Source organism: Giraffa tippelskirchi, chromosome 6 (genome assembly GCF_054371585.1).
Source record: "Giraffa tippelskirchi isolate mGirTip1 chromosome 6, T2T-mGirTip1v1.2.pri, whole genome shotgun sequence".
NCBI classification, from domain to species: Eukaryota; Metazoa; Chordata; class Mammalia; order Artiodactyla; family Giraffidae; genus Giraffa; species Giraffa tippelskirchi.
The window spans coordinates 130,097,379-130,120,570 of record NC_137280.1 but is presented as its reverse complement, the minus strand read 5'-3'; the positions used below and the strand labels follow the sequence as shown (position 1 = coordinate 130,120,570).

General features: G+C 45.6%; 2 protein-coding genes across 5 annotated transcripts in view; one reads left to right on the top strand and one right to left on the bottom strand.

Moving 5' to 3' along the window:
* The window catches only part of GRXCR2 (glutaredoxin and cysteine rich domain containing 2), a 221,772-nt gene that overhangs the window by 1,224 nt on the left and 197,356 nt on the right, over positions 1-23,192 (top strand). Inside the window, exons 2-3 of one of the 2 annotated variants that reach the window (XM_081504989.1) lie at positions 3,142-3,304; positions 5,727-5,824. The exons of the other annotated variant lie outside the window; for it this stretch is intronic. The gene's annotated coding sequence lies outside the window, so the exon portion shown is untranslated. The remainder of the gene's footprint in view (positions 1-3,141; positions 3,305-5,726; positions 5,825-23,192) is intronic. 2 annotated transcript variants of the gene reach the window in all.
* The window catches only part of SH3RF2 (SH3 domain containing ring finger 2), a 142,207-nt gene continuing 120,245 nt past the window's right edge, over positions 1,231-23,192 (bottom strand). For 2 of the 3 annotated variants that reach the window (XM_081504983.1, XM_081504985.1), the window contains exons 9-10: positions 21,593-21,951; positions 19,268-19,599 (exon numbers count right to left, since the gene is read on the bottom strand). In XM_081504983.1, the coding sequence (XP_081361109.1) occupies positions 19,336-19,599; positions 21,593-21,951 (623 nt within the window). In that variant the 3' untranslated portion in view covers positions 19,268-19,335. Of the gene's footprint in view, positions 3,297-19,267; positions 19,600-21,592; positions 21,952-23,192 lie in introns of those variants that run through there. The other variant, XM_081504984.1, reaches the window with a different exon arrangement.

Sequence of the window (23,192 nt, the reverse complement as noted above, 5' to 3'; positions counted from 1 at the left end):
CTATTATAGTTCCATTTTCCAGACAAGAACTTGAACCACAGAGAGGTTAAGTAACTTGCCCAAGGCCACACAGCTAGCAAGTGACAGGCAGTCACACTCTTGAGGGTGTGGACTAAGCAAGCAGAGAAGGTTTCTGGCTAAGAAGCTGTCTTGGCCCCTTGTGGTTTTACAAACCAGCATTTGTTCTAGGGAGGTGAACTCAGCCTGGTGAGCGTGGAAAGGAAGTGTCACTCACTCTGCCCCCAGTCATCCCCACTGAAAACAGGCAATTCCGGTCTGACAAAGTCACTCCTCTCCTCCCAGCCCTGCTTTTGGATGTCCAGGGAAGCTGCCAGCAGCCAAAGCCCTTTGGGAACAATAAAAGGCTCAGTGTTGACATTTAATACATGATAAAGTACTCCCCTCTCCAAGTCAGCTACTGAAAAAAAAAAAAAAAAAGGCCTGAGGGATGAGTCTATTAAGTGAAAAATAAACCTCTTTTATTGTTTTGAGCGAAAACACATACTGCGTTTCACAAGCTTATAGCTGCGAACAATATGAATTTTTGGTGACCTCTCTACTCTCACATGATGACCCCTCGCTCTGTGAAAAGTAGATGGCATATCATGCACCGGCTACTGGCCCAGGGCTTCTCTCGGCTGCGGTCAGAGGTGGTTAGAGGTGTGAGTGAACCTCTCCACAAGGGAGCCCCCCTCCACCCCCACTGCTTTCCCTTTGCTTCTTCTGATCAGCCTGGGCGGTAGAGCAAACTTAACACTTTTTTAGAGCCACAAATCCAAACAAGTAAAACTCTGGGCTCTAAAAGTGTTGAGTCTGCCGATGAATCATGGAACATCAAACAGAATTAATACATGGATGGTTCTTTGAAAATGGATGGGGGAGAGTTGTCCTGAAGCAAGGTGGCTTAAGGGCCATGACTTCTGGTTTCCCCTAGAACATGTCAAGTCCATGAAGAAAGAAATTAACAAAAATTTGTGGTTCCTTCCCGGGAGAAAAGTTATCCAACATCCAGTGTTTAAGTGAGAGACAACAACCTTGATCTTAAGCTATCTATTTCCTCGGACTTACGAGACGCTGTCAATGGTACAAATCTGAGTTACCCAACAGTGGAAGCTTCTTCTATGTATTTTTCTTCTCCCTAGAAAATTCCTTTTGATTTTCTAAGACACAAAATGTAGAAAGGACCTCTGATAACTCCTTGTGGGCAAACAACACCACACATAAGCAACAGACATTTCAAAGTAATCTATTCAGATGATTATAAATTTCAAAACCAGAAAACAAACACATGAAGCCCCACCACACCTTTTGGCTTCCCAGTGGCATATACTAACAAAGAAATAAGCTGCCGGCCCTGGGACTCTCTATGTTTTAGAACAAAGATACGAAAAGTGTCCGTGGCCCTATAAAATAATTTTTTATATGTTTATATATTTTACATCTCTAAGGTTTATTTATACAATTGTCCATAATGACTAACATGTAATATCCCTTCTATAAACATTATTCACATACATATTACCTCGTAAAGATTCTCTTTTGGTCTATTAAAAAATACTGTACTGAAAAAACAAGCAGAGGCACAAGAGTGTAGATTTTCTGCTGATATTTCCATGGAAAGGTGAATTTTTCTCCTCTTCTGTTTTCTCTTTCTTCCTTTTTCCCCTAAACAATACCCTCTCCCCTGACCCAATATAAGAAGCAAAAATTCCAGAAGATGAAACTCAGAACTAATGATTAGCAAACTTTTCTCAGGTGCATTTCTGGCCTGACCTCATTCTAATCACTCAAATTCATCTGAATCTGCCTCCCCACCCCTCCACCACTTTTAACCCGTGGCCATTTGAAATCTATATCCTGAAGCTGACAGTCCAGAGTTGAAAACCTTAGGGAATGGGGGAGCTTTTCTTAAGCTTCTGAATTTGGCTGGGAACAAACCAGGTTCTTTAATTCGTGCTTTGGGGAAAAAATATTTGGTTTACTGGCTAAGCAGATTCAAAGGAAAAGCTAAATCTTCATGAAACCCTCCATGAAACTGTAAGCTGTGAAAAGATTCCAGAGATGAAAAAAACAGCATGTGTGAATATTGGGAGTGGTGGTTTCTTGCTGTTCTAAATGTGAGAGGCAGAGGCCAGTCTAAGAAGAAGCAAATCTGAAAGAGAGAGTCTTGAGGACATAGTTATAATTAGCCAACGTGAACTAATGGTTTCTGGGGATTAAAAGTTGTATTGTTTTCCTCAATCCAGTTTATACAACTTGCTTTTGTGTGGACAGCTTGCCTATACCTAACGTTTTGGTATATCATCTATAAAATTAAAATTCCTCCCAACTCTGACATTCTATGATTGCTCTGAAAAGTGAAGTCATTGAAACCTATCTATAGGTGAGCTTTAGGGCTTCATGGTTGTAAGAAGTAGAGTCCAGAATCTGAAGGCAGCATCTCTATATTCATTGCTTCCAACGCTAAAGAGCAGCCAACCAAACCCGAATTTACATCAGAGAAAATGGAACCAACATTTAGTCACAGTAGTTGAGAGAAAAGAGATGACTGACAACTGGTGGCACCCTTATAGACCATGTGTGAGAAGGAGACGTCATTACTGCATTAGCCTTTCTGTGGTCTCATTGTGCCTCTTACCTCTTGGCAGATAAAGCCAATGCTGTGGGGCTTCTAAGAAAAACTCTCTGGATCAGAAAGTGTCAGGGTGAAAAGACAGAATGGAATTGGAATGGCAAAGAATGCAGATGTGGTGGAGTGATGCAGCGTGTGTGGTCAAGGGAGGGGGTGAAGGCTGGGGACATTGTGAAGAAGCCCTGGCATCTCTAGCTTGAACTCCTGAGAGGAGAAGATGATGCCACCCCCTGCATTGCTCTAAACTGAGCTGGAGCGACAGGCCAGACACATCTCTGGGAGGCATTTGATGTCTGGTCTTCTCATTTGTCAGTTAGGGGCCAAGGTGTGAGAAATTGGCAACAGGAAATTTGGCTTTGACAGCAGAACAGAAAAACAGGAGGGCCAAGGGTCTGGTGTAACCTGTAACATCACATGGCTCACGTGTTTCCTCCAGCCTGGCCAACCACCCATTGATATTGTGGGAAGACAGATTTACTTTTTTCTCCTATTCCCCTTCTGTCTTGGAGGCCAGCCTATTGGTATTCCTGTACCGTCCCTGAGGTCCAGGGAGTATCACATGGCCCAAAACTCTGCACCGAGGAGTTTCCATCAAAGCAGATGGTTTGTTCTCTTCAGTATCCTGTTATTACTACTCCTTCCAGGAAGATTTCCAAGGCAGGATCTGTGAAGGTGAAAAGGATTTCAGAATCTATTGTGTGTAGATGCAGCCTGGTTCTAACTACAGTTCTTTAACATTTTTAAGTCTTTTGGGCAGGAATATGTCTTTTCATTCCACAAGAGAGATACAGTGTTCTCCATTCATCATATCAGGAGATTTGGGTTAAGGTGGTTGTTTACCAGCATCCTCCACTGTCAAGTTGCTATTTTCCACTTTTTGATTAATAAGTATCTTTGGAGGAGATGATACTCTGAGCTCTTCAGAATTTTACCCACTACTTTTAAATATCCATGGATGACTCTTGCCCATGCCACTGGCTACTGTAGTGGTTACCAAATGGTGACTTAAAAAAAATTCCATCATCCCTTCTATATTTTGTAGCTGGGACTCTACTGTCAGGAAGAGCTTTTCCTTCTCTCTCATTACTTTATGTCGGAGAAGACAATGGCACCCCACTCCAGTACTCTTGCCTGGAAAATCCCATGGATGGAGGAGCCTGGTAGGCTACAGTCCATGGGGTCGCTAAGAGTCAGACACGACTGAGCGGCTTCACTTTCACTTTTCCCTTTCATGCACTGGAGAAGGAAATGGCAACCCACTCCAGTATTCTTGCCTGGAGAATCCCAGGGACGGCAGAGCCTGATGGGCTGCCGTCTATGGGGTCGCACAGAGTCGGACACGACTGAAGCGACTTAGCAGCATTACTTTATGTATATAGTATAGACTCAAGGATTCCTATTTGATTACCTGTAAGGATTATTATCCATTACTGCCAAAAATGAACAGTCTGAATCTATTGATGAAGAAATGCCAGGAAAACCCTAATTGAGAGACATTCTGTAAAATAAATGGCCTATATTCTTTGAAATGCCAGGATCATAGCAGACAATGACTCAAGGAACTGTTCCAGATGAAAAGAAACTAAAGAGACAAATGTATGGTCCTGGATGGGATCCTAGACAGGACATTAAAACCTTTCTTCTCTGTAAAGGATTAGGACAATTGGATAAGAGCTGTAGATTAGATAATAGTGCCATATCAATGTTAATTTCTTGATTTTGGAATTATATTGTGGTTAGGTAATATCCCTGATTTTAGAAAATATACACTGAAATATTTTAGGGGAAAATGAACGTTTGATTTTTAGCTTGCTCTCAAATGGTTCAGAAAGATTATATATATAATTTATATTAAATTTTAATTTGACATTTAATTAGTATATATGTATATACATATTTAAAAGAGAGAGAGTCAAAACATACATAGGAAAATGTTAATATCTAGGGAACCTAGTAATGAAGGGTATACAGGAACCCCGTGTACATTTTTAGCAACATTTCTAGATATCTGAAATTATTTCAAATAATTTAAAATTCACAAAGCCTCAGAATTTCTCCAAAGCCAATACAAAATATTGTATTTTGATTTCCAAACTCAACCTGCATCCCCATCACCCCCACACATGTAGCCAATGTCCTCCCCTCCCTGTGTGTCCCTTGGGGCCTCTTCTCTTCCTGCGCACGTTCAGGAGGAAGTGCAGCCAACACTTCCAGGTTTCCCTTGTCCAGGTGAGGGCAGGCAGTTTGGATGGGCATCACAGGAGCTGGCTGCTCTCTACGACTTTGCTGCCAGTGCTTGGCTCTTGGCCCTTCTGAACACAAATGAAGTCCCAACTGACTATGCTGAAGGGGAACAGGAGAAAGCTAAGAGGGTAATGGGAAAGTGGTCCCAGAACATTGAGGAAGACTTGTTTTCTAGAAGACCCAGGCTCAGGGTTTGTCCACAAGTGAGTTCCACAAAAACCCAGTAAAACAGGAAATAAGTAGGAGAGGAAATTTTCCATCTCCTGTCCAATGTCTTTCCTTTGGAGCCTGATTTCTTTTCTATCCAAGGACTCCTGCTGATTTTGCCAATTTTCTCTTTGGGGAAACTAGTGATGATCACAGCCTCACTCTTTTCAGGGTAACATGGCACAGTTGGATCTTGCAAGCACGGTTTATGGGAAACAGCGATCTGGGGAGTCTGACTCAAACTCCCAACTCTCAAAAGGCCAAACTATGATTTGTTGTTACAGAGACAGAATGTACTGAAGGAGGCTGAGCTTTCAAGCAGGCAGCCACATCTGGGCTAACCACTGAGCTTCTATGCCCTCTCAGGGCCTGCCAGTGAATTGCAGGACTTACTCCTTTGTTGATGTGCTTCACTCACCATAAGAGCGGGTAAGAGCCATGGGGGGCTTAATGAGGCTGCTTCCTATTCAGCGGGAGAAGCAGGCATAAATACAGAGTCTGCCTCCCCTCAAAATAGTAAGTTACACAGGATCTGGAGTTACGTTGTCTCCATTGTCCACCCCCAAACGTGGACAGGAGTTTCAGCCTTCTGTTCACAACTTTTATTTATTATTTAAAAGTTTTTTATTATTATCTTTTTTAGCCATGCCATACAGCAAGCGGGATCTTAGTTCTCTGACCAGGGATTGAGCTCATGCCCCCTTCATTGGAAGCACAGAGTTTTAACCATTGGACCACCAAGTAAGTTCACAGCTTTTAGTCCTTAAAAGGGACAGTGCCTGTGTTAGTCATATTCTGCTACCCCACTCCAGTACTCTTGCCTGGAAAATCCCATGGACAGAAGAGCCTGGTAGGCTGCAGTCCATGGGGTCGTGAAGAGTCGGACACAACTGAGCGACTTCACTTTCACGCATTGGAGAAGGAAATGGCAACCCACTCCAGTGTTCATGCCTGGAGAATCCCGGGGACAGCGGAGCCTGGTGGGCTTCCATCTATGGAGTCGCACAGAGTCGGACATGACTGAAGCAACTTAGCAGCAGCAGCAGCAGCAGCAGCAAGTGGGTACTGGCTCTGATGCTGGGCACCTGCCTTTGGAGATGGGTCAACCCATAGCTATCACAGTGGGCCCAGAAATGACTGCTTTGGTCTGCACATTAGGCCTGACATCAGCAGCTGCAGGCATATCCCTTTGAGACTGGAGGCAAGGTGATTTGAGTCGACTGCTTCTCGATCTCAAGGGAGTAGTAGCGATTTGTTAGCTCTTTAAGTACCTTTACTGTGATGTAGCATTTCTGAAAGTCAGCACAGGGACAGGGTAGTGATAGGAAATAACTGCCAATGGAGGACTGACTGCCACATGAATCTGACCTTCCAGGTTGTGCTAAGTGATGTAGAAAGAACTTCAACTCTAGGATCCACTGACATCTTAATAGATACCTTAAAATCCCATCAGTGGCAGGAGGTGTGAATTTACCTGTGGCTGGTGTTGTGCTGTACCGGGCAGCAGCTCATATCAGTCTTGTGTCTACAGGCCAGGGGTTTTAGGATTAGGCAGGTGATGATTCTTTGTTTATTAAGTGATCAAGGGACATGTCTACTTGAAGTAGAAAACCCTGATGTCTGCAGGAAAACTTTGGCGTCTCATCTTAAATGAGGTGGCAAGTAGCTTCCAGTGAACACTCGAGTCCAATTGCCTGGATTTATTCCCAAGCTCCACCAAGTCCCAGCTGTATGACCCCATGGAAACTATTTAATCTCTCTAGGTCTTAGTTTCTTTATCTGTAAAATGGGCATAGAAATAGTGTTTACTTTGTCTGGTTATGGTGAGATTTTAAAATCAGTCAATACATCTTTTTCTTCTCTCATTGCCATGGCTAAGACTTCCAGAACTATGTTGGATAATAGTTGTGAGAGTGGGAACTCTTGTCTTGTTCTAGAAAAATGGTGCTGATGAACCTATTTTCAGGGTGGAAATAGAAATTCAGATGTAGAGAATGGAGCTGTGGACACAGTGGGGAAAGAAGGTGGGACGAAATGAGAGAGTAGGATTGACATATACACTACGGTGTGTTAAACAGATAGCTAATGGGAAGCTGCTCTATAGCAGGGAGCTCAGCTCTGTGCTCTGTGATGACCTAGAGGGTTGGGTAGAGGGGTGGGAGGCTCAAGAGGGAGAGGACATATGTATACACGCAGCTGATTCACATTGTTGTGCAGCAGCAGCCAACACAACATTGTAAAGTAACTATCTTCAATTAAAAATAAATAAAAGATGAAAATTTCAAAAAATCAATCAATATAAGTAAAGCACATAAAGGAGTGTCTGGCACAAGGCAGAGGGTCTGTCTCTCATTATTGGCTCAAAAGTATTACTATAAATTAAGAGACCTCTTCAAGGTTATGTATTACAATCCTGCTTCTTGATTATCTCAAAGAACAGAAAACCATACAGGTGGATACAGATCATTAAACTGGCTCATGATCACACTCATTACCGGAGTTTCTTTTGCCTTAAAAACCTAAATAGAGTTATTAAAATCTCATATCCTAATCAACAAAATGAGAATAACAATAGCTCAGTATTTATTATAGTTTATATGATTGTCATGAGATGGCCTCTATTATTATTCTCACTATATAGATGAGAAAATTGAGACTCAGAGAGGTGAAATGACTTACCCAAAATGACATAGTGAGTCACATTTGAGGTACAACGGGTGTTCTGGTTCTACAGCCTGAGCTGTTCACTGCTATGCCAGAGAGAGGAGAGCGGAAGAGGGTGAAGGAGCTGGGGGTGAGGAGGGGGAAGCTGGCAACTGATAATAAGTATTCTCGGAATGAGTAAGTGGGCGTGGGAATTCAATAAACGTATCTTAATGATAACAAAGCAGATGACATTTCTTGCCTTGTCTACATAATTCCATTTAACTGCTTAGAAAAATGAGATTGCTTTTTGCACGCTGCAGAGTCATGGCTTTAAAGAGCTGCGAGGGCCAGTCCCTTTGGAAGGTGAGTTTTTATGATCCTGCAGTCCTGGAATGCTAATGCCTGATCCAAGCTCCTTGTTTGAGGGATGAAATGGGGCTGGAGAAAAGGGAAGCAAATTGCCTCTAAGTTTGTGGCATCTCCTTTAAGTTCATTCTTCCTTCTTGGCAGGAAAAGGGAAAATTCATTTATTCTCCAATTGTTCATTCAACACGTAATTGATTGATGACCAAAAATGTTTGATAAATGAATGAATTTCCTTGACACTTTGAGCTTGTTCCTATTCATCTCGTCACTGTGCGTGTCTGAGTTCTTCTCAGTCTTCGAATCTCAGTTCAAATCTGGCCTCGTTGGAGGAACTTTTGTTGTCCCCTCTACCTAATGTCACTCATACCTCCCAGTCATTGTCTGTCCCACTAGTTTGTTTCCTTCATAGCATCTGTCATATAGAAATAATCCTGTGTGTTTAATCATTTTCCATTTGTTGGCCTTTGTGAAGGCAGGAATATTACTTGCTTTGCTTTGTTCACTGTTGTGAACTGTATGAAACTGTATGGAACAAAACCTCACACACAGTAGATGCTCAATCAATATTTGTTGAATGAAAATGAATGAATAAGTGAATGAGGTGACATTGATTTCTACCCAGGAAGAAAACATCCTGTGACTTTAAATGGAGATGGAGTGAGAGCTAAGATGTTGGCCTGGAGCCCCTTGGTCATAATGGCATGTCCAGCAGGGGTTTAACTAATCAGCACATACATTTCCTGAATTACAAAGTGTTCCAGGGACATTTAATTTCTGTTAATTGGCACCAAGGAGGAGGGGTTGTTATCGAAATCACCAGCCAGCAGGAAGCATGTCCGTGTCAGACCTGTTTGCAAATCAGAATGGACATTTCATAAACCTTGTCAACCTTGTGAGGCTGCAGGCCCCCAGAAGGGCAGGCAGCACCAGGGTGCTCGCTGGCTGCATTCAGGGTCATAGACAACCTTAAACCTCAGACCTTCAACAGATGGGAGGTAAGGTGTAGGGACAACCAGAAGACAAAGGACTGATGAGGGTTATGGCATGATATGCTTTTAAAAATAACTGTCATATTGCCTCAACCCTGGCACCATTGACCAGCTGATCTGAAATGTGACGAGAACAAAGAAGCTGAGATTTTCTAGTCTTGCGGAGCCAGCCCCACTGCTTCCTTTCTGTGACCTTAGACAAATGATTGATCCTTAGAGCCTCAGATCTGTTTGATCTATAAATAGGGGACAATAACACCCAACTCATGGGATTGTTGTGAAGGGTAAGTGAGAAAAGGCATGTAAATAGTCATGACAGCTAACGTCACAGAGTGTTTTCTATGAGCTGGGCATTGTGCTAGTGACTTCATGCCCCTTATCTCATTTAATCCCCACCAAACCATCAAAGAAAGCACAATTAGAACTTGCATTTTACAAACAAGGGGACTAAAGGTTGGGAAGATTAAATGACTTCCCCGTGGTAATACAGGGAAGAAACACAGAGTCTGAATTTGAATCCAAGTCACCTGACTCACTATGTTTGTAACCTCTGTGTAACAAGCCTCTAAGGCAGTGGCTCCCAACCTTTTTTGACACCAGGGACCAGTTTCGTGGAAGATGATTTTTCCACGAACAAGGTGCAGGGGGATGGTTTGGGGATGATTCAAACACATTACATCTGTTGTGCACTTCATTTCCATTATTATTCGGATTCCTTGGTGGCTCAGCTTGGAAAGAATCCGTCTGCAATGTGGGAGACCTGTGTTTGATCCCTGGGTTGGGAAGATCCCCTGGAGAAGGGAACTGGCTACCCACTCCAGTATTCTGGCCTGGAGAATTCCATGGACTATATGTATATAGTCCATGGGGTCACAAAGAGTCAGACATGACTGAGTGACTTTCACTTTTATTTCCACTATTATTACATCAGCTCCACCTCAGATCATCAGGCATTAGATAGATTCTGGAGGTTGGGGACCCCTGCTCTAAGGGATTAGACCAATACCTGGCATTTAGTACACATGTAATGAATGGCAGCTAGAAGGATCTGTTCTTATTCTAGCATTTCTCCTGGTCTTGCCATCATGCCTATGTCATGACTGCAAAATTCATTGCTAGGGTCCCTTTTGCGCACGAGCACCTGGCCTATCTGTCTCACTTCATCTTCCCAATGACTTTGTGAAGTGCTGATTATTGTTTTCATTCTTCAGATGAGTAAAGAAAGTCTCAGAGAGGTTAGTTAACTTGGTCCAAGATCAGACAGCCACGAAGTGGTGGGGCCAGGATCTGAGCCCAGGGACATGTGATTCTAAAACCCAGGTGATTTCCTCTCTATGTAATAACCATTATCCATGCTACCATCTTTCAGAATCTCTTCCTTCTCAGTGGACCTCTCCTGACAACTAAAACACTCCTTCCGGGACTTCCCTGCTGGTCCAGTGGTTAAGATTTCGCCTTCCAGTGCAGGGGGTGTGGGTTTGATTCCTGGTTGGGGAGCTAAGATCCCATATGCCTTGTTGCCAAAAAACCGAAAACACAGAACAGAAGCAATATTGTAGTAAATTAAATAAGTGATTTCGCTCAGTTGTATCTGACTCTTTGCGACCCTATGGACTGTAGCCTGCCAGGCTCCTCGGTCCATGGGATTTTCCAGGCAAGAATACTGGAGTGGATTGCCATTTCCTTCTTCAGGGGACCTTTCCAACCCAGGGATCTGTTCTGGTTTCCCTGATTGCAGGCAGACTACCATCTGAGCCACCAGGGAAGCAATAAAAATAAAAAATGGTTCACATTAAAAAAAATAAAAACAAACAAACAAAAAACCCCACTTGTTTATCACTCCTCTCTCACACATCTGTCTGTATGATCGAGACTAGCTCTTTCTTATACTCCATTTCTGAATTGTGCCTCCCTGTGTATGTATGGGTAATAGCTACCGTTTATTGAATACTTTGATGTACTGCATACCACAAGTGGGGCTGTACATGCAGGATCTTGTTTAATCTTGCTGAGAATCCTATGAGGCGGAGGTTCTGATTCCAATTTTATAGATGAAAAAGCAGGTTTAGGGAGGTGGTGTAACTTTTCCGAGTTGCTTTAGTCATTTGCCAAAGGAAACATAACTAGTAAGTGACAAGCTGGGACCAAACCCCAGATAATCTGATTCCAAAACCCACCACTCTAGCTATTATGTTTTGTTGCTTCTCCGTATCTTGTTAAGTTCCAGTGGATTGGGAACACAGCTAGAATAGCTACCCCCAAATCCCTGTTGACTGATGTTTTAAAATTTAGTTCTTTACTGGAGGTCTCCATGAAGAAGGTCCAAGCTATCAAATTTGCCAACATCTAAAATGAATGTAAGCTTAAAAAAGAATTCAATTTGTAAATAGAATGTGCAGGATGGAGTATTTGGAAATGTGGTTCTGATATCCAAAAGAAGCCTTCCCTTCCAAACAGTATGATCCCCTCTGTCTGTCTGACCACTCTGTCCTTTGTCATGGAAGCTGCTGTCATCACTCTTGAGTGGTGACTGCCATGTCTTCCTCAGGGAGGGACCACAGTCCTTTGGGTCTCTTCTAGACAGAGAAGAAAAACATCTCCCAATGAACCAGGCAAGAATGGAGTGGGAATCCAGGTACAATCCTTTGAAGGTGATATTTATTTGAATTCCTCTTTGGTCCTTCAGGTGTTTTTGCTGCCTCCTTATGTTTTGATTCAAGTTTGCTTTTGCTAATTTGTGAGAGTCTCCTGACTGCAAATAGTTTTCACAATCCACTTGGATGGTCCAGGGAGGAGTTCTTGTTTTCATGGGAAAGATGTTAGGATGCCTCTGGCCTCTAGGACATGTGTGGCCTACAGCGGTCAAACTCTGACATTGCAGATGGCCTTCATCAAGTCAGTCGGTCACGCTAGCACGGTTTCTAACAGCATTAACCAAGGATACACAGAGTGGCTTTTGCAAATGTGTTTTGCCTTTCTCTCTGGGTCTTGGCTGGCATCACTTTAGTCTTTACCAAACTGCAGCTCTTGTCCATCCAGCAGTGACCCTATTTGCATAATTAGCTTGCATCTGTGGGTGTGTATTTACTCCCCCAAAGCAATTGCCTTTGAACTTTGAATAAATATCAGCATGGAACACTGGAAGTTGTCAGCTCTCTGAGCCCTCTCGTTCCCACAGAGAAGATGAAAGTGGGGGTCATTTTGGAATTCATAACCCCCTTCTTCTGAACTGTGTATCATTTAGAGTGAGAACAGGCAAAACCAGAATTAGACTCGTGAACAGGGAGAGATCTAGAGACCGCAGAATGATCATCGTGTTCTGATGTCAATGATCCAGAACCACATTGCAAGCTTTGGTTCTTTTTCAAGTTGTTGGCTGTGTCTGGCCGCCCTTGCAACAGGAGTAGATGTGCTTCTTGGATTTCTCTGTACAGAACATTCTCAGTCACCTTCTTTCCCACTCCTACTTCTTGGTTGGAAAGACCCATACACTTATTCTCTGGGAGGGCTTCACCCCGAGTTAAACCATCCCCACATTCCCATCTCCATCCTCAGCCCTGTGGTTTCTGCGGAACACACACATTTTGCATCCTCTCCAACTTCAACCATGTTATGTGTTTACAGTTGCTACTGAAGAAGAGGGACATGGTGATTTCTTTTTTTTAAATGGATCTTTCTGGGTCAGGGATTGAACTTGTGTCTCCTGCATTGACAGGCAGATTCTTTACCACTGAGCCACCAGGGATGCCTGGGACATAGTGACTTAAGATTAAGGTTTGGATTTAAGAGTTCTGGGTTCTAGTCCTTGTTACCTTGGACAGCTCATTTGACCTCTGAGCCATAATTCTAATCTCTAAAATGGAATAACAGCAGTACCTGCTGTCATAGGATTGGGTAGGAATGGATGGCATGACACAGGTACAGTCCTTGGTACACACTAGGTGCTCAGTAAATGGTAACAATTATCACTGGATGAAGAGTTAGTAGTCTCCCTTCCATTTCAAACTCATTATGCGACCTTAGTCAAGTTGCTGAAATATCCTGAGTTTCAGTTTCTTGATCTGTAGTCTGTGGACAAAGATGATTTTTCTCTGAGCATTTCACGGAGTTCTTGGAAGAATTTGGCAGCAGCAGCAAGATGTCTTTTAGTTTCAGAATCTGAGAAGCTACTCTGGTTTCTGCAGTTGGCTACCCAGAGGCTCCAGACAAGGTGCAGAAGAGAGCTGTGTTGAAAACCCTATATTCAAGGAACGTAGGCACAGTCACAGCCCATATTTTCCTTATTTAGGAGCAACAGGGTCTCCTAAAGCAGCTGTACTTGGAAGAATTCTTGTAAAAACCCCTTTAAACTCAAATGCCTCAAAACCAGACATGCCGATGCATCAAAATCTGAATTCCCAGCAATAAATCAAAGTGTTCAAGTCCCAGTGACAGAAACCAGATGGGAGTTTAAATATTCAGGCTGGGTGTGTATGGCCTCAGGTTGCAATATCTTCTTTGACTAGTGTTTACTGAGTACCTCTATGAGCTGTGCTGAAAGTTCCATATGGTACGTGAGTGGGATATGTACATGGGAATGATAAACATGGGATTCAGGATAGTGGTTGTGAGGGAAGTGGGAGGTGGGGAGGGAAGGAATGAAACTGGGAGAAGCACACAGCAAGTTTCAATTATTTTTTAAAAAGCTAGGTGGTAGATATATGGTTATTGGTTTCATGATCCTATATAATTATGGCTATAGGACATTTAATTATAAAAGGGGAGAAAAGCAGAAAGGAGCCCCAAATCCAGAAAAGAAGTAGTAAGAAACACCATTCTGTGGGAGCCATACGTATTTTATCCATCCTGTTTACTCTATCCTTGTTGCCTCTCAGAGAGCCTGGGCCAGGGTGCGTAGTGAATTAACTGTTGTTGGATGGATGGATGGATGGATCGGTGAATCTGTAATGCTCCTCCATGTCCTCCATCCCATCATCTTTGATCCCACCTCTGCTGCCTTCCATTTGTCAAAGGGTAGGTCGATCGGCGGAAGAGCTTCCTGGGAACATTTTGTTTCTACTCTGGTCTAGGACACAATACTACAGCTTGGCAAACAGCAGATGGCTTGAGCATCATTTAACATTGTTCTATTTCAGGCAAAACGTCCTTGTGAGCTTTATCCTCAATGACGTCAACCTGCTGTAAGGCTCTCTGGAGTTAATTCCCCCACTTGGTCTTGCCTGCTGAGTGACTGTCTCTCATGGTCACCTAAAAGGTTTCTGCAAGTGCTAACATTCCCTTCACTCAACCGGAGGGGGAGCTGGGGTCTTCACTCTCAAGACAGAAGCGAGAGAAGCCTCAGTGGCAGCAGCTGCCGCCCCGGGAGGGCCCAGCTTGTTAAGCACATGCTCCCAGCTGGAGAGGCCCTTGTTATCCTGCCTGCTTCAGCTGCTTGCTCCCGGGGCAGAAAGTTGGATGCTGGGGGGCCGGCCTGTGAGATCAAGATGGGAGCCTGTTCATCTTGTTGAAGTAAAGTACGTGCTTCCTTACCTGTCTGTATGAGACCAGAGGAGCTGGGACACTGAAGTGCGTCATTTACACCTAGGAAACTCTTAGCTGAAAAAGACAGGTGAACCGGCATGGAAATGCCTGTCCTCCAGGTCAGCTCCTTGCCTCAGCTGAGGGCCTACAAAGGCATATGTTAAGAGCTGAACAGTGGCCAGGATGGGGGCCAGGAAGAGTGTTGGGCTTGATTGATAGTAGTGCTCTCAACCTCTGCGTGACCTCTCTGGGCCTTATTCTGTACAACAGGGTAACAGTCCAGACATTTCAGAATCAGTATGACATAGTGAACGTGTTAGTTGTTCAGTCGTGTCTGACTTTTTGGGACCCTAGGCTCCTCTGTCTGTGGGATTTCCCAGGCAAGAATACTGGAGTGAGTAGCCATACCCTTCTCCAGGGCATCTTCGCAACCCAAGGGTCAAACCCAGGTCTCCTGCACTGCAGGCAGCCTTTATTGTCTGAACCACCAGGGAAGCCCAGTATTCATAGGCACCAGCCAATCAGAATGAAGAAGGGTTTCATTGCTTCAGGTCTCAACTGCAGCTGGCTTTAGCTTTTTAGCTGTTGGACGGGAGAGTGATGGGGAGGACCTGAAGAAAGGGCCAGGGTGTGAGAGCGGGGAGAGGCCCTGGGGAGCTCAGAGAATCTACTATTCACCTATCAGTACAGGACACTTTCAATATATTCACAACCAGTGTGACCGTATTCCTGCTGAATGTCAGAGCCAAATGTCAGCATTGCTATACCATGCAAGAAAGGTGAACCTATTCTCATTTGTTATGTACCTCTGAATCACTTGGGGAGCTTGTCAAAAACATATATGCCTAGTCCCCACCCCAAAACTACTGAACGGCATCCTGTAGGGCCCTGGCAGGGACCATTGTGCTCCTGAGAACTGTGTGCCTGGATCAGCTGATATCTGGAGACCCAGCTGTACGTGGAAGGGGTTTAGAATGCTTCTGAGATGAAGTGGAGCACAGTCTGGAGGGGAACACGCCCAGTCCAGGTGCAGGTCATGTGAGTGAGTGAAGCAGGCTGCTGGGGTCAAGGCAAACTGAAGAGCACGTGTCCATTTCACCGCAATGGCTGCCTGTCGGGAGTGCGGGCCTGGTGTAGATGGACTCTCTGAACGTCCCAGGGAAGCTGGAAGTCCGTGAGTCCGAAGTCAGTGATTTAGTTTGGCCTCTCACTGAGTCACAGGTGGGGCCACTGCTTAAAATCTTCCTGCAGAAGCTCTGTCTATGGGAGGGGCCAGGGGAGGAGGTGTAGCCGGTCCCACGTGAGCCGGGAAGGAGACAGGATTTAAGTGAGGACCTCGATGCTGTTTGTGTGTGCGAGCTCAGTCGCTCAGTCATGTCTGACTCTGTGCAACCCCACGGGCTATAGCCTACCAGGCTCCTCTGTCCATGGGGTTCTCCAGGCAAGAATACGGGAGTGGGTGCCATGCCCTCCTCCAGGGAATCTTCCTGACCCAGGAATTGAAGCTAGGTCTCTTACATCTCCTGCACTGGCAGGCAGGTTTCTTTACCACTAGCTGCTTACGGCGACCATCTCCTCAAGTGTGGTCCTCAGAGTCTGTCCGCCCCTCCTTCATCTCTCAGGTGCCCCTACCTCTGTTCCTGCCCCAGCAGAGCCTGCCCACAGCAGCTTTCCTTGCACTGAGGTGTCAGGGCTGATCACAGGGTGAAGGCGGGCCTTTTCTAGGGTCTCCGAGTCTTGGCTGAGGGGTATAGAGCTCTCACAGGAATGTCTGGCTTCAGACGTGAGGTGCTCCACACATATTTGGGATCCCTGGAATGTTCCACACAGGAGCGGATTCTTTGTACTTGGGGACAAGAGAACTTGACTTGGTTGCTACATTTAAACCCATTGCCAGTGCTTCTTACCCCACTTGGACACCCTTTCTCCCATCCCTTTGCCTGCCTGACTCTTTCCTGTACTTCAGGACTCAGCTTAGACTGTGTCTCGACCTCCATGACTAGGTGACTTGGTCTCCTTTTAGCACCACAGCCCTGGGCAGGCCCTTATTTAGACTTTCTTGCCTGGAATTTCAATAGCCCACTTCCTTAAAAACATTCAAGGCTAAACTTTTCCAGGTATTTACTATGTACCAGCATGACTTCAGTCACTTTATATTGCCTCAGTTAACCCTCACAATTACCCAGTGAGGCTGGCACTATTATCATGGCTTTTAAGAAGACAAGGCCCAGAGAAGTCAAGTAACTTGCCCAGCATCACACAGCTAGCTAGACTAGGACTGGACCTAGTCTGTGTGCAGCAGAGCCGGCAACTGTAACCTCTGCACTGTGCCTCCTCTCTACGGTCTGAAGTTGGTAAACTCACACCAAGGATGGTCTTTTGGTTTATTGAGCATAGTCCCGAGTTTGGCTCTGAAGGTAGATAGCTTGAACTCAGGGTGAGGGCAGTTATCAAACTTGCTCTGCCACTGTCTGCAGTTACCCTTCAAGCCTCAGCTTTCTAGGCTCTATAATCAGAACAGTCACATTTGCCTTATAAGGTTATGGTGGACATTATAGGAGAGGATGTAGTATCCAACATGGTGATAGAATAAATGACAGGGAGTGGCAGTGAGTTCAGCTTGTACCATCCCTTTCAAATCCTCAGGTGAGTCGGCAAAGATGGAATTTGTTTGGGAGGGAGGGAGTTTGCTGTTGAGCAGGGGGAAGGGGGCTGGATGGAATGGGAATGGCCAGTCTGGCATTGCTTACAATTCTCAGAAAGGTTACTCTATAGAGATCGTGGGCAATGGGATGAATATTCTGTTTCATTTGGAGGGCATGGATTGTGTCTTCATTACACTCAAACAACCTGCTCTTCAGCCACAACAGTTAAAAATTAACTGGCTCTAGTGCTACTGAGGCACAGAGTAAATATTTGGTTGTCTGGGCATGTCACATGTCTGCCGCTCTGGGGGCAGATTGCTAAACTCGTTGTGAGTACTTTTTGGGGTAAATATGAGGGGTAGGTACTCATAATTTGACAAATCATACAGTGCCTGCCTGTCTTGGTGACTTTTCCCCATTTCTCCCTCTGGATGACTATTTTCACCTCATCGAATCATGCAGTTGGGGTGACAATTTTGTGGAGTAGACACGGGTCAGTATCTTACAGAAGCACCAGAACGTATTGCCACATTGGCTCTACCAACCTCAGAGGTCTGACATGTGCAGTAGTCCTTGGCAAGATGATGGTTTTGTTTGTGTTTTATGAAGGTCTGGAAAAGTCTGGACAATTCAATTTGCCAAGTGTGTGGTTGGTATGTAAAAGATAAATGTTTTTAATCCCAGGATCTTTAAGAACTGTCCAGAGAGAGGGTCTAATTAGACTTGTCTTTTTTCTTTTAAATGATATCCAGGCTTAGTAGCAAATGGCATTCAGGCACTGAAGTGCCCACATTGATGGGCATGCAATAAATGTTAAATCACAACAATTAAGTTTAATGAGAATTAATGGTTTGTCTTACAGCATTGTCTCTGCTCCCTGGGCTGCCCTTTACCCTTGTTTACAAGGCTCTGCTGGCTGTCCCACTCAGTCAGCCCCCATCTTAGTGGAGTCATCTAGCTTTGCAGACTCCGCCCTTCTTTCCCCACCTGCCGAGAATGTCAAGGTTGCTCTCCTCCTCTTTGGTCTTCTTCCCTGACTCATTCCCTAACCCTCTGTCTTTCTCTCTCATTCTCATCATCGCCTCCTTCTTACTCCCTTTCCTCTCCAACTTTATTTGTCCAGTCCCTTTTTAAAGATACTTTCCTCTAGAAGGGACCCCCACCCAGCTGTGGATTGCCATCTTCCCCATAACACTGTTACCTTATCCTGCAACCCAGGGAAACATCTAGTCTTCCCCAAATAGAAGAAACCAGTGGAAGTAAAGACTGTTTGCAGTGCAAACAGAATGAATATCTAAACTCAAACCCCTATGAAGTTGTTTCTAAGCACATTGTGTTTTCTTGGGGAAGTCAGTCTAGAGCCAGGGATGAACGATGGTCCATAGTACCATACAGGACCCTCTCCATAAGTACATGCTTCCTGCTTATCTACAGTGTGAGACTGTATGTAGGCAAACAGGTTGAGAAACTTCAAGTATGACAGCAGTCAGCTTTCTCTCTGACCTCGTCTGGAGCAAAGTCAGGGAGCTGACTCTTTGGTTTAGAGGGTTCTTGGAATGTTCACAGCATCCATCCCACACCCTTCCCAGAATTTCTCCCTTGGCAGCCAGGATTGTGACTTGATGGAGGGGAAAAAGATACAGTGCCTACTAGTGGCCTGTATCCAGGCCCCAGAAGATGGCAGAAGCTGTTCTAAGATGTTGAGGTCAAAGAAGTAATGCCAGCATTCTACCACTGTGAGCCCCCCGGCTGAAGTCCCCTTTAGAGCATCATAGAAATTCTACACAGAGCACAGGGAATGAGGGGTGCACACCCCACACCGGGACGAGAGTGGGCAGGATGAGCTCCCATTCCTTGGTCTGGGCAGTCGTCTTGAGACATGGAATCATGTCTGCAAGGTCACCTAGTCTATCTTCCTAGCCAAGGCAGGAATACCCGCTCCCACCTGTCCTTTCCTGGAGCTAAGCCAGGCAGAACAAGGACCCATGCTCGAGTCCCCAAAGAACAGCAGGACGCCCTCAGTGGAGGCATACTGTATTTAAATGCAATTCACCTCTTTGGGGCCTAGGAAAAGCTGCCTGTAGATTCATTTGCTGGGAAACGCGGCCTGCGTGGCCGAGGCAGTGGACGCCGGGGTCACGGTTTTGCTAAAAGCTGACTTCCTCCGGAGGTCTGTCTGCTGTCCAGAGTGGCAGCCACTTCGGTGGGCGAACAGGATGGTCATCTCCGGGCCCAAGGGGGCTGCCTCAGGCTGGGGCCCCTTTGGGGTGGCTGGCTGTTCAGGCTTCCCAGAGGTGTGGTGTTTGGCAGGAGGAGGGCTGTAGTTCTGAAATCTCACGGTTTTGACTTGCTGTAAGACAGGAGAGCAAAAGGACATGGCTGAGGTGCGAGAACTGTGCTGTTTCCCCCTGGGACGTGGCTCACGTTGTTCCTTTACCCTTGTCCCTTCTGGGAATGCCTCATTCATGTGTTCCTCCAGCAAATACTTGTATCTGCCATGAGAGTCCACCAGGGATCACCATTCTGTCAGGTGCTACGTACAAATCCAAGAGTGAACAGAACTGCCCTGACAGATGACAGTGAGAACCAGTGCTTCTGTGGGGAAGAATAAGATGCTAAGGGAGTGGGTAGGAGTATCCAACTGAAGCTAGAATGGGGCTTGTCAGAGAGGGCCTCCTAGAGGCAGCATTATTTCAATCAAGAACTGAAGAATGACTGGGGATTATCTAGCAGAAATAGAAGGGGCAATCACCGACCTAAGAACAGGGTCCTGGGCAACAGGGTATGATCCTTTCAAAAAGATATAAGAAGTTCACCTCCCCTCTCTCTTCTCCACCTGCCAGTAAGGCCTGTCTTGAGGTCCACCTCTTCCCCGAGGCCTACCTGCTCACTGCATCAAGTTCTGTGATAAACTTATAAATCCTCAAAGCACAGCCAGCAAACTAGACACAGCTGACTACACTTTGTCTACAGAAGGTTTAAGAGTTTTAGCTGCTAACATGAAAAATTGGGAGACTGCATATATAAAAGTCAGGATTTCATCTGTCTCTTATGATACAGCTCAGGTGCACTGGGGCCAGGGCCCCATTCTGCCAACAGCTGGCTGGTGCTGATCAGCAGCTCCCTGTCTATGTGGGAGTCACCATCTCACGTTTGCATAAGCCTTTCCTCTCTCCCTTCTTTCCTAGCCTGTCACAGGATCTGTCTGGTACAATCAGTTAGCCATTCCCTGTCTTTTGTTCGTTTAGTCGCTAAGTCTGACTCTTTTGCGACCCCATGGACTGTAGCCTGCCAGGCTCCTCTGTCCTTGGGATTCTCTAGGCAAGAATACTGGTGTGTGTTGCCATTCCTTTCTCCAAGGGATCTTCCTGAACCAGAGACCGAACCTGCATCACCTGCGTTGCAGGCAGATTCTTTCCTGCTGAGCCACCAGGGAAGCCCCCAAACTAAACAATAACAGTCACCTAATTTTCTTGTTACCGCCTCCATTCCACCATCCTTCTTTCCTCAAGGATATTATTGAGAACATAATACTTTTACAAAAACTCTTATGTCTTCTTATAGAAAAGCCATAGAACCACAAAGGTCCTGATAATGGTCAATGGAGTAGTTATAACTCTGTGTGACCTTGACAAGTCACTTACATTCTCCATTGTCTCAGTTACCTCCTCCATACTGTGAACTGGTACACATTATTCCCTGTGTAAGCACTTTACACATCTCATTTAATTTCCACTCCAATCCTGTGAGGCTATGACTCTTCTTACTGCCATTTTACAGATTAAGCAAAAGAATCTCCGAAAGGTGAAATGTTTTAACCGGAGTCACCAGCTAGCAAGCAGCAGAGCTGGAATTCAAAACGACATTGTATCTGAGGCCAAAGCCATGCTTTTTCAAGTCACCCCTGGGCCTTGAAAGCAGGATGTATGAGATATTCTGGAAGCATCAAGGAAATTCAGTAACATGTCCAGGGAGGATGGAGGTAGTATGAGGATGTGGAGGGGGGTTGTGTGTGAGGATTCCTTTGATTGCTTGTCCATTCAAAGTTGAAATCTCAGGAGCTGGGACACTGTGCAAAGTTAGGGGTCTAAAGAATCAAGCCCCCCTCACATCACCTCATAGTCATGCATGCGTGCTCAGTTGTGCCCAAATCTTTGTGACCCCATGGACTGTAGCCTGCCAAGCTCCTCTGTTCATAAAACATTCCAGGCAAGAATACTGGAGTGGGTTGCCATTTCCTCCTCCAGGGGATCTTCCCAACCCAGGGACTGAACACACATCTCTTGTGTCTCCGGCATTGGCAGGAGGATTCTTTACCATTGCTCCATGTCACCTACTCCTACCTTCTCGCTGCCGTTTCTTGAGTTTTCTGGTTTCACCAGGATGGAGGGCGGGGCAGATGCAGGCGGTTTGGGGAGAGGCTCACTCTTGATGGGGATTTCTTTGCCTTCCATGATGAGGGAGCTGGCTGCCGTGTGGATCCTGGTGTCGCTGCCCCTGCTGACGCACGTGAGGGCAGGCTCCCCGGAGGGGGTGGGCTTGGGTCCCAGCTCCGCCACCACCGTGGAGGCTGAGGAGGGGGCCCCTTGTGGCTGGTAGAACTGGAACTGCTGAGGCTGGACCACCATGGTGGGGCTGCGTCTGAAGGAGCCCACCACGAGGGTGGGGATCCCCGACTGGACGGGTCTCTGCAGGGATCCATCTGGGGAATTACAATACAGAGATATCAGCCCTGGGGCGGCTGACAGCAGCTGGAGGTGGAGGAGAGGGGGGCTGGGTAGACAGTGCATCCTGATATCCCAGAATAGTTAAGTGCTTTCCCAATTTGACTGTGCTCACATTCTCCCAGGGTCTTTCAAAGGTGACCTTATTCTTTTTTTAGTGCTGTTTGCCGATGCTGGCAGCCAATGACTGGCTAGGTGAATGTTGGTGGGGAGTGGTGTCAGAAGGTGTTATTACCTCCATTTGTCCTCTGTCTGTCTCTCTGTCTCTGTCTCTGTCTCTCCCACACACACACACTCCTATGTTCTCCTTCCAAGCCTTTAAGATGGGAAATGAAGAAGACAGTCCTAAAGAGAGGGCTTTACAGTGAGAAGAGAACAGAAATGTCATGCAGACCAAAGAGGACACAAAAGCAGAGACAAAGCAAGAGACAGCAGACATTGAGACTCATAAGAACGAGTCAGCTGAGAGGCATGAGCAGGAGGGAGAGGGCAGGAGAGAGGGGAGGGGACCCTGACCAGCTTCGTGAAGAAAATTCTATGGAAGCATTAGGCCTGTGGTGTGGGGACCTCTGCTCTTCATTGGGTCTGTGGAGAGGAAGGCTGAGTGGGATTTAGAGACCATGTGTACTGGGCAAATGTGACAGTAGTTGGAAGCAAATCTGGAAAGGCTAGTTCCAAGTTAGGGTTGGGAGCGGATGAGCTTCGGGAAGTCCCATGACACAGGCTCTAGAATCTGATCTCTTCTCAAGGAGCCAGGGGCTAGTCAGTCACATTACCTTTGTGTTCTCGGCCCCCCTGGTTGTAAACTGGAGCTAACAACAGTACCTCATGGGCTGGAGTGAGATTATATTTTATGATGCATGCAAAGTGTTAGGCTAGTGCCTGGAACATAATAAATGCCCCCATGTTTTAAATTTTTTTTTTCTTTTTTAGGTAAAAGAGAATCAAATTGTAAAAATGCATGCATGGTCCAGGAGTTTGATTTTGCCCCTTTCACTTCCCTGAGCTCATCCCCCCCCCTTTTTTTTTTTGCTTTTAACTGAGATGAGCCTCCTCCATAAAAGGAAGCCATTCCTTCCCCTCAAATTCTCTAGAAGACAGGAGATCCCCACCCCTTGAGCACACATCCTGTGGGTGACCTGGAGAATCAGCAAGTTATTGCACTCTGAGGGGGTTAGTGGGAGAGACACCCTGAGCCGCATTGTGGGTCATTTCTCCA